We start from the raw sequence: 14,104 nt of genomic DNA, 5'->3' as shown, positions 1-14,104 counted from the left end.
GGTTGGTGGAAAGAGAAAACTCTCTATTTAAAAAAATAAACAAAAACAAACCCTCTTATCTATTTTTATGTATCAGAAAATTGTCAGAGACTTTTTTTTTTTTGCTTTGCTGTGCCTCTTGCCTGGCTGCTGGACAGGGGTTGAGGTCTACAGGAGCCTCTTTCGCCTCCCCCTTCCCTACTCGGACCCTTGTTGGGGTACCTTGGTTGGTTGAGTCTCAGCTGTCTGGCTCTGTCTATTAGCAGACTGATAGCTTCGAATGCTGTGGGGACTTCCCTAGTCACATCTCCTGTTTAAGCTAAATGGGGGGAAAAAAAGAGAAAAGAAGTTCTCGGCGCGGAGCAGGATCGGGACTCCTTTTGTCCACCCATTGTGGACACTGTGTTCTCTATCACCAAGAAAAATATGGTTCCGGTGGATGGTGGCACTGCCCTTAAGGGACCCCCAGGATCACAGACTGGAGACACTGCTTAAGAAGAGTTTTGATGTGGCCACTTTGACGGTACAGGCTGCAGTTTGTGGGAGTTTAGTAGCGAGGGCCTGTTTTCGTTGGGCAGAGCAAATTTTGGACAGGGACTCCGATGATTGGAACATGGTGGATCAGGAGGCCGCCAAGTTGGAGATGGGCTCTTCTTTCTTGTCAGATGCCCTGCATGATCCGTGTGTCTTCTAAGTCCAATGTCTCTTAGTGTGGTGGCCCCACGGTTGTTGTTGCTGTGGGGCTGGTCATTGGATGCGGCGTCCAAGACTAAGCTCAGTAAATTCTCTTTTTGTGGTTCCTTGTTGTTTGGAGAAGATCTTGATAAGCTGGTGAAGAGTCTGGGGGAGACTAAGGTTCCTCGTCTGCAGGAGGATAGGCTTCAGCCAGTTGTCAGAGGTGTGTCCGGGAAGTCTAGGTTTCGAGACCCATGTTGCTGCAAGCCTAGTAGAGGCAGTGGTGCTCAGTGTAGTCATTTCTTTCAGAGAGTGCAGTCCTTTGGGGGGATTCTGGGACCTCGGCAGCCATCTCAGGACAGTCTGGATGTCCGCTGGGTTCTCCATCAGTATTTGCAGGTGGGGAGTTCGCGAAAGGGTGACCATTGCATTCTGGGTGAAGGAGGCGATGACCTCAGCTTATTTGCTTAGGACCCAACCTATTCCCTCTTGTTTTGAAGTTTCATTCTACATCAGCATTGGCAGCATCATGGGCAGAGCATTTCTTGGTTTCTCCAGTGGAAATTTGTAGAGCAGTGGCTTGGTCTTCCCTTCAATCTTTTACTCATCATTATTAGCTGGATGTGTATGCTCATTAGGATGCTCAGTTTGGGGGCTGACTGCGGGGCTCCGTGGGTCACTCCCATGATGGTCACTGCTCTGGTACTTCCCATCTGTGCCGGTCTAGAGGGACGCTATGGAAGGAGAAATTAGGTCTTACCTGCTAATTTGCTTTCCATTAGTCCCTTTAGACCGGCACAGAGCCCTCCCAGATAGTTGAGTTTTTCTGTGTTTATGAGTAGAGGTCTGTTGTGTGTTCCTTTATTTATCTTTTTGTAGAGCTTGGTTGAAGTTATTGGAGGCTCTTCAAAGTGATATTAAAAAAAAAAAAAAAAAGCAAGACAGAGAGTGGTGTATTCAATCTTCTCTCTCTCTTGCTTTGTGACTCGTACTGTTTTTATGATAGCTGAGTTTTAGCCTGCCTGAAGACTCATGCTTGGACAGAATAAATACAATAAAATAGGTCAGTGGAAGAGAGACCTAGGAGATATACCTAGAGATGCAGCAATAAGAGCCAAGAAATAAACCAGTGATTTGTTGAACATAACTAATAATTTTGCTTTGTTATCGTCTGAAAGAATATTGTATATTAAATATATACCAATAAACATTAACTGCATACTGTGAATTCTGAATCCAGAGGAGTGTTGATGGGCATGAAATAAAATGATTCTTTTGTTTTCCAGCTAATTGGTTTTGATCTATTTATGGCACATCATATATTGAATTAGACAAACTTATGTTCCTTCCTCCTTCTAGGTCGTCTGTATGCTATGCAAACTGGGATGAAAATTGATAGTAAAACCCCTGAGTGCCGTAAATTTTTGTTAAAGCTCATGGATCAGTTGGAAGCTGTAAGTAAGAGATCTTAATATTGACTATATTTAAATGTCTTTATTCTTGAAAGCAATATAGTCACACATTATAACTATAATGTATGCAGTATGATCATCCCATGTACACTGCCTTTCTCTTTCAAAAATGTTCCACAATATAGCTCAACAGCTTTACAATAAAGTTCTTGTAGGAACTTACATTGAAAAATGCATGAAATTATAATGGTCCAACATTTTTCAAAAGATGCTGGTTTTCTTACACATCATCAGACTTGAGAGCCTTTAAGTTGTAAAGTGTTAGTGTCTCATCACCTTTGTCTACCTCTGTTCCCTTTTACTGAAATGTAATAGACTATGCATTGTTTCTTCACTGATCTGATGAAAAGGATTACTCTCAAAAGCTTGTCAAAAATATTTTTTTGATTTGGCTCAATTTAAAATTTCACCTACATCTCCCCCCCCCCCTTTTTTTTTAAACTAACTAACCATGTGGACTAACATGGTAACTACAATTTTCTGTATGACTAGATGACATATTGGTGGTTACTGAATGCCTCAAGGGAATCGGTATTTGGTTCCAAAACCTTTTAGTCTCTAAATTACTGCTTCAGATAGGACTCAGACTTGTGGTGGCCAAAAATCATCTCCTAAATGGTTGACTGCCTTTATTGTAAAGTATGTAGGGACTTAAAGATCTTAACATACCCTGGAGGAGAGGTGGGAAAGAGGAGATTATGATACAGATTTAAATACTTCGAAGGTATAAATACGTATTAGTGGAGCCTTTGTCAATGGAAAGACTTAGAAACTAGGTGTTATAATATGAGGTCAAAAGGGAGAAAATTAAAAAATAATCTAAGGAAATATTTAATTATAAAAAGGATAGTTGTGTGGAACAGCCTGCTAGTGGAGGTGGTGGAGGTCAATATCAGAATTCAGGAAAACATGGGACAAGTACAGAGGATATATGAGACCAGAAGGGATGGTACAAACTGGACTTTTGGTTTCAGTGGGCAGACTGGATTTGTGTCAGATGTTCAGCACTGTGTGCTTCTGGTAGCGCTATACAAATGCTAATAATAATAATAATAGGCCAAATGGCCTGTGTTGGTCTGAAAGTTGACTAAACTTTTATATGATCTAATTGGCCTGTTTTCCCCACAAGCAATCATAGTTCTTTCTCAATCTGGCTAAGGTACCATGAATATTCAATCTGTATTTCAATACACCTGTCTAAACAATCAGGTGTTTAATTCTTACAAAGGTGGAATGTCACCGGCAAATTCCACAAAACTGGGTCAGTGAAAGTCTCAGAAGAAGTCCTTCTGGTTGACCTTTCTAACTGAGCTCCAGCTCACTACTAATAATACCTTATTCAAAGATTGTGAGTACCTTCTGACTATGAAATGCTCCAGTTTTATTATAGAAATAAATTGGGTCCAAACCATGTAAATATTTAAAGGTTAGTGTCATCACTGAAGAACCTAAATCTATCTTCTGTAGGGAACCATGTAGGTGCGTCATCACCAAGGGGACATGGAATCACATTTTAGAAAGGACATGGAGATGGGAATTGTGCCCATCCTAATGTGGCTGTCACCAATTCTGCCTGTATTTTACAAAGGCTCTGCCAAATGCAGGACTGCACATACATGTTTCCCCTTATTCAGTGGGAGCAGCAGTTCTAGAAAACTGCAGATGATGGGTAGGGGTTGGCAGACTGGAACTTGCTTTTATACCCCACATACGTGAGGGTGCAGCTTCTAAAGTAGCTGCTCCTGTCCACACAAACCCTGATTAGCAACCCCCTAGAATCTGATCCCACTATTGCAGGTTTTCATTGTGGAGGAAAGTCAGCAAGGATAAGCAGGTCAAATTTTGAGGATGCTAGATCAGAAGGCATCAACAGTCCATGTCACTCCCATGACATGCCTTCATTTGGACTTGGTGTGCAGGGAATTTCCAAGATGTCATATTTGTCACCAATCCTCTTCAAGACTCTACTGTGGTGAATAATCCCAGTCAATTTGACAAAAGGAATCTCCTTTCAGATTCCTCTGATTCGACAAATTCTTAACGACAGATGCATCTAAATAGGGCTGGCGAGTTCATCTAGATGGGCTTCACATCTAGGGTGTATGGCCTGCTCAGGAAAACCTTAATCAGAAACTTTCTAGGGCTAAGAGCTGTGTGGAATGCTCTAAAGGCTTTCAGAGAACAGTTGCCTAATAAGGTCATCCTGGTTCAGATGGCAGCCAGGTGGCTATGTATTACATAAACAAATGGATGGAATAGGGTCGAATCTCTTGTGTTGGGAGACTCCCAGTTTGTGGAAATGGGCCATTCCTCACAGGATGGACTTGAGCCTGAGTACATCCCACATATCTGGACTGGTCTAGTAGGGAGGATAAGATAGGTGAAATTTCCTTTCCTTAGTCCTTCTAGACTAGACCATATCCTGCTTAGAAAAACTGTCAGGTACTTTTTATTTGCTGATAGTCCAATACTACATTGAGAAGGTCCTGATGCTTTGGCCAACCCAAAAGGTGGAACTTGCTTGTCTGGACTGGTCTAGTAGGATTCGAGGAAAGGAAATTTAGCATGTAAGAACAAATTTAATTTTTAATAAATCATTTACTGTATTTAATTTTGCTTTTAGAAAGCATATGCTAGTTTATACAAATGCGCCGTGGAATGTACTGCTGAGCTGTCAACTGCTGGGTGATTTCCTCCCCCCCCCCCCCCCCCCAATATCTTGCTCATCAGTCAAACTGTTGATGTGAGGGTAGCTAGCCAGTCTCTGTTATAGTTGTGAAACACTACACTAGATTAGTGTTTCCCAAATCCATTTCTGGAGTACCCCTTTGCCAGTCAGGTTTTCAGGATATTCACAATGAATATGCATGATATATTTGCAAATAATGGAGACAGTGTATGCAAATCAAGTTCATGCATATTCATTGTGGATATCCTAAAAATCTGACTGGCAAAGGGGTACTCCGGGAATGGACTTGGGAAACATTGTTCTAGATCACTGTTATGTAATTGATCTGACACCATAATTCTTTAAGATAACTTTTAAATATTGTATGTTTTAGAGTTTGTATTTATTTGTTCTTTTCAAAGAAGCCTTCCAAAATAAGCTATGGCTGTGACTTTGACCTTATGGTACTGAAAGACTATCTTGAAGGATAAACAATGGCTATTTGTCTCACCCACAGGGCACTATTGATTGGGTGCTAGACAGATAAGCAAGTGCACAGCAGGTATTATGTATCTAAGCAGTTATCTCTTTTACAACATGGAAAAGTAAACAATAGGTACTTACAAGTCAAAAAGTACATTTTAAATCATTTGAAGTTAATGAACACCTTTTATTAATGTGAGAGTTGTATAACCAAGGCACTTTCTCCTCATTTTTAAATCTTTCACTCTTTCAATATTGAAAATATTTGGAGAAGCCACTTGAAGCATTTGATCATGACAGCTGAAAGTATTCAATAATGGGATGAAAATAATTGAGGTGTTAAGTCATCTTCAATTTCCACTCCTCAACTTGTCATGAAAGTAATTATACAGCTCTTTTTTTTTTTGTTTTGTTTTTTTTTTTCCCATTGAGGGCCAGATGCACTAAACCTAACGAGTCAATAACTAGCCATTAACGAGGAAGTAGTAAACCCTGGCATGCACTAAAAGCCATTTTACAACTGCGGTAGCCGCTAACGAAAACGGAATGCTGATGAGCAAATTGTGTAGCAACCCTATTGTAATGAGATGCACTAAGCTTTTCCGATTGCCTTAACGCTGGAAACTCTGAGAGGTGTGTACCTCTCGTTGGGGCTGTGTGGGATTGAAAACTGATAAAAAACCGCTATAAAAGTCATTCCCCCCCCCCCCCCCCCCGCCACAATAATAAAAACAAAAGTGCAGTTGAGGCCGGCCATCGAAAAAAGCCGTCCGTTTTCGCCGCCATTCACCTCCGCAATAATAAAAATAAAAGTGCAGTTGATTGGCTCAGAGACTTCCAGGTCTCTCAGCTGAGTAAAGCACGGACAGCTTTTTTCGATGGCCAGCCTCAACTGCACTTTTGTTTTTATTATTGGGGAGGGGGGGGGGGGTGAGTGGCGCGGCGTCTTCGGGCGGCACAGGGAGGTGTATTTGGCATGCGCAGAGCAGCCAGTATAATGCTTTGCTGCTCTTCGCATGCTTGACCGGCCGATTCTCCGACTGTTTTAAGAAGGAATAGAGTAGCTCATTTGCATTCCCTTTCCTTGATGCATAGCCGTTCCCTACCGATTCGCTATGGAATTCGGTACGGAATGGCTCTAACGACGACTTTAGTGCACCTTGGCCTGAGTTTTTACAAACAACAAGGTTTTGTTTTGATGCTGCTTCTCACTTGGTTTGTTTTGAGTATATTTAAACCTGATATTCTGTCCTTATGTTGCAAACTGAAGAGTAGATTACATAAACAACTACGTAATAGATGTACAGCACTAACTTAACAGAGAGATAATAAAATACAATATAAAGGGCCTCTTTTACCAAGCTGTAGTAAAAGGGGCCCTGCGGTAGCATCAGCGCGTGGATTCATCGCTCACCAAAGCCCCCTTTTACCAAAGTGGGTAAAAGGATTTATTTTATTATATTTTTGGGGGGGAAATGGGCCCTGAAGTAAGTGAACCACTTGCCATGTGGCCATTTCCTGGAGAAGCCCTTACCACCACCCCTTGAAGGTGGCAAGGGCTCCCGCGCTCACCCTGTGTTACTGCTGGGTAAGCCCCCGGTGCTAGAAAATAAAAATGCATTTTCTAGCACCGGAGATGGTGCGCGGTAGAGGCGGGGACTACTGTTGGGCTCCTGCGGTTGCCCAATTTGCTTCACGCCAACGTGGCAGTAAGTCCTACTGCCCTTTAGAAAAAGGGTCCCAAAATGACAATAAAATCCAGTACCTCCAGTGATCCTACCATTGACATAAGTTCATTTCTGGATCAGACCAGTGATGCATGCAGTCCCTGACAGTGGTAAATCTGGGTCACCAAGAAGGTACTGTAAATGAATGGGAAAAAGTGGAAGAACAATCAACGCACGAAACCACTCCAAAGTAGAAAATAATGTGTAGATTTAATACAAATCCCTTCTAAAATTAATAACAAATGTGGAGAAAACAACCTAAGTGTTGAATACATAAAAAATCCGGGGTATATTGCATCAACCACCAGCAACAAGCGTCATCACTGGTCAGAAAAAAAAACTCCATGTATATTCAGTTTATAATATTAGATTTCATGGTATGCAGATTGACTTAGCATAGCATTGAAAAATCTTGTAATATCAATATTTTTCTTCAACAATCCATACCATTAAGAGGAAAACTGGAAACTGCAGTCAATAGTAATCTTCACATCAAGCAGTCCATGTCCATATATTCCTGACAAGGGCCCCTGTTTCATCAAAATTAGCTGCTTCAGGGGAATATACTGCAACTCTTCCCCCAATCCAAAGAAGACAAATATAACCCTCTCCCCCCACCAAAAAAAACCCCTTTACACAACAAGAAATCAAACTTACTTAGCCCAATTTGAAATCTGCATTCCAGCATATCAAGACTCTAGAAAGAAAAGATGTTAGCTAGGCAAAAAAATAGTTGAAAAGTTAAAGTGGCTAATAATGAAATCGCAATTCAAAATGCTCAAAAGTAATTGGCTGGGATAGACCAATATGCTCATAAAAGATATTAGCCAAAGAAGCTCAAGGAGCCTTCAAGAGTGGGGACGTCACAACTACACTTTATTAATCTGACCTGGTCTAATGGCAGGATCTGATTCCAAAGGTGTCAGCTCATCCAGTGGAAAGAAACAATCTTGTCTTGAAAACAACAAATTTGCTCGAGACTTAAATGAATGATGCCCAACAAACAGTACAGGCACAGGACTGAACTTTAAAGTGCTACTTGAAATCTGCCAGGTTCCAGCAGAGAAATCTATTTTTCTTGTATTTTTTTCTCTTCCAATTAATTACACACACATTTAAATTGACAATCTCTTTTAGACTCAGGTATGAAAAAGGTGTGAGCAAAAAAATCTAAATAAATAATGTAAAAGCTTCTTCACATGTATGTATGGACGCACGCCCACAATCTTTCTCATTAGTTTCAAATACATTTAGCCAAAGGTTCTGTTACATACACAGAATACAAGCCTAAATATATCTACACAGACAGAAATACTTACTGAGGGGTAGAGAATAGAGAGGGCTGTCAATAGGTCATGTTTTCAGGATATCCTTAATGAATCTGCATGATGGAGATTTGTATGCCTACTAGTCCTGTTGTATAGAAACCTCTGTCATGTATATTTAGACATATCTGCATATTCAGTTTGTTATCCAGTATCCCTGACAGGGATGGTCTGTAGTAATTTCTGTTGTGAGGATTGTGTGGACTTCTATGATGGAAAAGATTTGAGACAATTTTTAATTTGAAATATACTCAAATACTTTTCCTCTCTATTATCTTTCCATTTTATTATTTCTTTATATATTGCTGCTTAAAATATTTCATATTGACTAATGAGTTTGCCCACCCTACACTAATAGACCAATAATGTCTTGTAAAGAAACTGAACACTGATTTGACTTTGAGGTCAAGCTATCCCCTTCTCATGGTTTTGGGCCACGTTGCTCAAAAGTAAAAGCAGTTGCTAAAGGCCATTAACGTTGTACTAGCGCCCGCATTTACCTGCGCAGAATGTTCAGAGACCCAGAGCGCGCAGACAAACAACGCAAGTAGCATTCTAATTTAGTCAAGCTCATGTCAGTGAGGTTATTTTATATTCCTCCCCAATGCTTAGAAAAGAGTGCCTGAAACAAAACTGCCTTACCGTTGCAAAAAAATAACCGAGGTTGGAGCAAGCATTAGGGTGTTTGAAGAGAGGATTTCTCATTATTCTTTCTACAAAATCTGCCGGTTTTGATTGCTTTTGGAAGCAGAAGGAAGCCCATGCAAGCCCTTACGCGCTGGTCGTGAGAAACAGCAGACCCAAGCAAAAGCACATGTTGGTGTCTGTTTCCTGAATCTAAATATAAGCATCCAAGCTTAAAAAAAAAAAAATTAAAAAGGCTTATATTAAGGCCGCAGAAAACGGACGTCAGTGTGTGCTTCACATTCGGGTTTTACCAGGTGCTTGCGCTCAGGAACCAAACTTACTGCAGAACGTTTCTGTGCGTGTGTTAAGCACAATCCTCCCATGCCAAAGCACTTCCTCCCACCAAACTCCCTATTGCTGAGTGCTATGAGCTCACCTGTTCTGTTGGTATTTTTACAGTGCTATTCGGAACAGTGCCAGAGTTTTGAGCTCTGGTGCCTTAGTTGTTTATTGCATATTTTAGTCTGTGTTCATTATTGACATAGGGAGGATAAATTTAAAAGTCATATTAGTGTCATTGTCTGTACCAGAAGAATATTTTTCAAGGGTTATTTTTAATAAAGACATTGCTACCAATACTACTCTTTGACCCGTTGTATGTGCTTTCTATTCTGGTGCAGATCCAAAAAGCCTCTCTGTTGTGTGGAATATTTTTCAAGGCCATTCCACAGGTAAAGCAGCCTGTTGAGATATGTTTTTATAAAATTGCCTGCCCTTTGTGCAGGTAAAGTTAAATGTGTACAGCATGTATATATATGTAACTAACTTTAAATGTAGTTTGATGTGGGATCTGATCAAAAATATGCATATATTTTATGCTGGGAAAATAGATACAGCAAATAGGTAGACATTGATGCATAAGTACATAAGTATTGCCATAGTGGGATAGACCAAAGGTCCATCAAGCCCAGCATCCTGTTTCCAACAGTGGCCAATCCAGGTCACAAATACCTGGCAAGGTCCCAAAAAAGTACAAAACATTTTATACTGCTTATCCCAGAGATAGTGGATTTTCCCCAAATCCATTTAATAATGGTCTATGGACGTTTTCTTTAGGAAGCAGTCCAAACCTTTTTAAAACTCTGCTAAGTTAACCACCTTTACCACATTCTCCAGCAAAGAATTCCAGAGTTTAATTACATGTTGAGTGAAGAAATATTTTCTCGATTAGTTTTAAATTTAGTACATTGTAGCTTCATCGCATGCCCCCCCTAGTCCTAGTATTTTTGAAAAGCGTAAACAGACGCTTCACATCTACCCGTTCAACTCCACTCATTATTTTATAGACCTCTATCATATCTCCCCTCAGCTGCCTTTTCTCCAAGCTGAAGAGCCTTAGCCGCTTTAGCCTTTTCTCATAGGGAAGTTGTCCGATCCCTTTTATCATTTTCGTCGCCCTTCTCTGTACCTTTTCTGATTCCACTATATCTTTTTTGAGATGTGGCGACCAGAATTGAACACAATATTCGAGGTACGGTTGCACCATGGAGCAATACAAAGGCATTATAATATCCTCATTTTTGTTTTCCATTCCTTTCCTAATAATCTCTCTATATAAAAAGCAACACCAACGTTCTATGAAGCCTCCAGCCGGAAGTGTGAAGGGGGCGAAATATCCGGTTTCCCTATGAGTGTCTGCCCCGCCCTCTCTGTAACACAGTCAGTGAAGGAAAACAGCAGAGCACGAAATCAAATCGCTGGCTCTGTAACAGTGAAGGACTCAGAGGGGGCAGGGACACACACACTCCCACATGCACACAGAAGAAAACATTGCTAGCCCCCGTTTCATTTGCATCAGAAACGGGGCTTTTTTACTAGTACTTAATATTCTATTTGCTTTCTTAGCCGCAGCAGCACACTGAGCAGAAGGTTTCAACGTATCATTATCGACTACACCTAGATCCCTTTCTTGGTCCGTGACTCCTAATGTGGAAACTTGCATGACGTAGCTATAATTCGGGTTCCTCTTTCCCACATGCATCACTTTGCACTTGCTCACATTAAACGTCATCTGCCATTTAGATGCCCAGTCTCCCAGTCTCGTAAGGTCATCTTGTAATTGTTCACAATCCTTCCGCGATTTAACGACTTTGACTAACTTTGTGTCATCAGCAAATTTAATTACTTCACTCGTTACTCCCATCTCTAGGTCATTTATAAATATGTTAAAAAGCAGCGGTCCCAGCACAGACCCCTGGGGAACCCCACTAACTACCCTTCTCCATTGAGAATACTGACCATTTAACCCTACTCTCTGTTTTCTATCTTTTAACCAGTTTTTAATCCACAGTAGAACACTACCTCCTATCTCATGACTCTCCAGTTTCCTCTGGAGTCTTTCATGAGGTACTTTGTCAAATGCCTTCTGAAAATCCAGATACACAATATCGACTGGCTCACCTTTATCCACATGTTTGTTCACCCCTTCAAAGAAATGAAGTAGATTGGTGAGGCAAGATTTCCCTTCACTAAATCCATGTTGACTTTGTCTCATTAATCCATGCTTTTGAATATGCTCTGTAATTTTGTTCTTAATTATAGTCTGTACCATTTTGCCCGGCACTGACATCAGACTCACCAGTCTGTAATTTTGTTCTTAATTGTAGTCTATACCATTTTGCCCGGCACTGACATCAGACTCACCAGTCTATAATTTCCCGGATTTCCTCTGGAACCTTTTAAAAAAAGCAGCGTTACATTGGCCACCCTCCAATCTTCCGGTACCACGCTTAAATTTAAAGATAAATGACATATTGCTAACAATAGCTCCGCAAGCTCATTTTTCAGTTCTGTCAGTACTCTGGGATGAATACCATCCGGTCCAGGAGATTTGCTACTCTTCAGTTTGTAGAATTGCCCCATTACATCCTCCAGGTTTACAGAGAATTCATTAAGTTTCTCTGACTCATCAGCTTCGAATACCATTTCTGGCACCGGTATCCCACCCAAATCTTCCTTGGTGACCGAAGCAAAGAATTCATTTAATCTCTCCTCTACGGCTTTGTCTTCCCTGATCGCCCCTGATTTAATATACCTAAAAAATGTTTTACTATGTGTTTTTGCCTCCAACGCAATCTTTTTTTCGAAGTCCCTCTTAGCCTTCCTTATCAGCGCTTTGCATTTGACTTGACATTCCTTATGCTGTTTCTTATTATTTTCAGTCGGTTCCTTCTTCTGTTTTCTGAAGCATTTTCTTTTAGCTCTAATAGCTTCCTTCACCTCACTTTTTAACCACGCCGGCTGTTGTTTGGTCTTCCGTTCTCCTTTTTTAATACGCGGAATATATTTTGCCTGGGCTTCCAGGATGGTGTTTATGAACAGCATCCACGCCTGATGTAAATTTTTTACCCTCGCAGCCGCTCCTCTAATTTTTTTTTTTTTTTCCACCGTTCTTCTCATTTTATCATAGTCTCCTTTTTTAAAGTTAAACACTAATTTATTTGATTTCCTATGTATACTTACTTCAAAGCTAATATCAAATCCGATCATATTATGATCACTGTTATCAAGCGGCCCCAGCACCATTACCTCCTGCACCAGATAAGTACATAAGTAATGCCACACTGGGAAAGACCAAGGGTCCATCGAGCCTAGCATCCTGTCCACAACAGCGGCCAATCCAGGCCAAGGGCACCTGGCAAGCTTCCCAAACGTACAAACATTCTATACATGTTATTCTGGAATTGTGGATTTTTCCCAAGTCCATTTAGTAGTGGTTTATGGACTTGTCCTTTAGGAAACTGTCTAACCCCGTTTTAAACTCTGCTAAGCTAACCGCCTTCACCACGTTCTCCGGCAACGAATTCCAGAGTTTAATTATGCGTTGGGTGAAGAAATATTTTTTCTGATTTGTTTTAAATTTACTACACTGTAGTTTCATCGCATGCCCCCTAGTCCTAGTATTTTTGGAAAGCGTGAACAGACGCTTCACATCCACCTGTTCCATTCCACTCATTATTTTATGTACCTCTATCATGTCTCCCCTCAGCCGTCTCTTCTCCAAGCTGAAAAGCCCTAGCCACCTTAGTCTTTCTTCATAGGGAAGTCGTCCCATCCCCACTATAATTTTAGTAGCCCTTCGCTGCACCTTTTCCAATTCTACTATATCTTTCTTAAGATGCAGCGACCAGAATTGAACACAATACTCAAAGTGCGGTCGCACCATGGAGCGGTACAACGGCATTATAACATCCTCACACCTGTTTTCCAGACCTTTCCTAATAATACCCACTAAGGACTAGGTCTAGAATTTATCCTTTTCTCGTCTGCTCCTGTACGAGCTGCTTCATAAAGCAGTCCTTGATTCATCAAGGAATTTTACCTCCCTAACATGCCCCAATGTTACGTTTACCCAGTCAATATCGGGGTAATTGAAATCACCCATAGAGGTCTTTTTACTAAGCTGCAGTAGGCACTAGTTGTGCTTAACGCAGCTTAAAAGGGCTTATCGCGGTAAGTTCTGAATGTGCACATGCAAACCATTTGTTAAAAATATTTTAAAATTTTTCACAGAGGTGGCATGCCTGGGGGGGGGGGGGTGCAGAGAGAGTGGGCTTTTTTGCACTGATCAGCGCATCTACATTGTCGCATGCTAATTGATTACCACAGAATTTGTGTGTGAACCCCTACGTGCAAAATAGGTAGCAGTAAGGACTCCCACGCCAATGGCAAGATTAATGTCTGGCTATTTGGAAAACGGAAAATCAGCCATTTTCTGTCTGCAGTAAAAATAACCTTAGTGTGCTGGAAAGACCCGCGTAAGAACACATTAAGGCTACTTCTTACTTCAGCCATAGTTTGACTGGGGCTTTTTCAAACTGCTTTCACTTAAAAATGGCAGAGCTGCATCATGCAAAGTGTGCATGTGTGTGTTCTCATTTGGGCAGTTAATATTATCCCTTTTTAGCACAGGAGACCTATTTAGGATCCACAACAGTTTATATGTGTCTTTTCTTTTAGGTTTTATTTCCATGCAAGTGTTTTAATTGTTTGATTTTAGCTTGGACTTGCTGAATGTGATACATAGGGAAGGTAGTTTTTCCAAATGTTATAATTCCTTGCTTTCAGTGTAGCCTATACATTGAAAGG

At 40.8% G+C, this 14,104-nt stretch overlaps 1 protein-coding gene across 1 annotated transcript in view; it reads left to right on the top strand.

Annotated features, from left to right (window-relative positions):
* VTA1 (vesicle trafficking 1) overlaps positions 1–14,104 on the top strand; it is a 184,646-nt gene that overhangs the window by 50,269 nt on the left and 120,273 nt on the right. Inside the window, exon 2 of the mRNA XM_030198503.1 lies at positions 2,014–2,108. Coding sequence (XP_030054363.1) covers positions 2,014–2,108 — 95 coding nt within the window. The remainder of the gene's footprint in view (positions 1–2,013; positions 2,109–14,104) is intronic.

The sequence above is a fragment of the Microcaecilia unicolor genome, chromosome 3 (assembly GCF_901765095.1).
Source record: "Microcaecilia unicolor chromosome 3, aMicUni1.1, whole genome shotgun sequence".
NCBI lineage: Eukaryota > Metazoa > Chordata > Amphibia > Gymnophiona > Siphonopidae > Microcaecilia > Microcaecilia unicolor.
The sequence above is the reverse complement of the archived record's forward strand: the minus strand, read 5'-3'. Positions and strand labels throughout refer to the sequence as shown.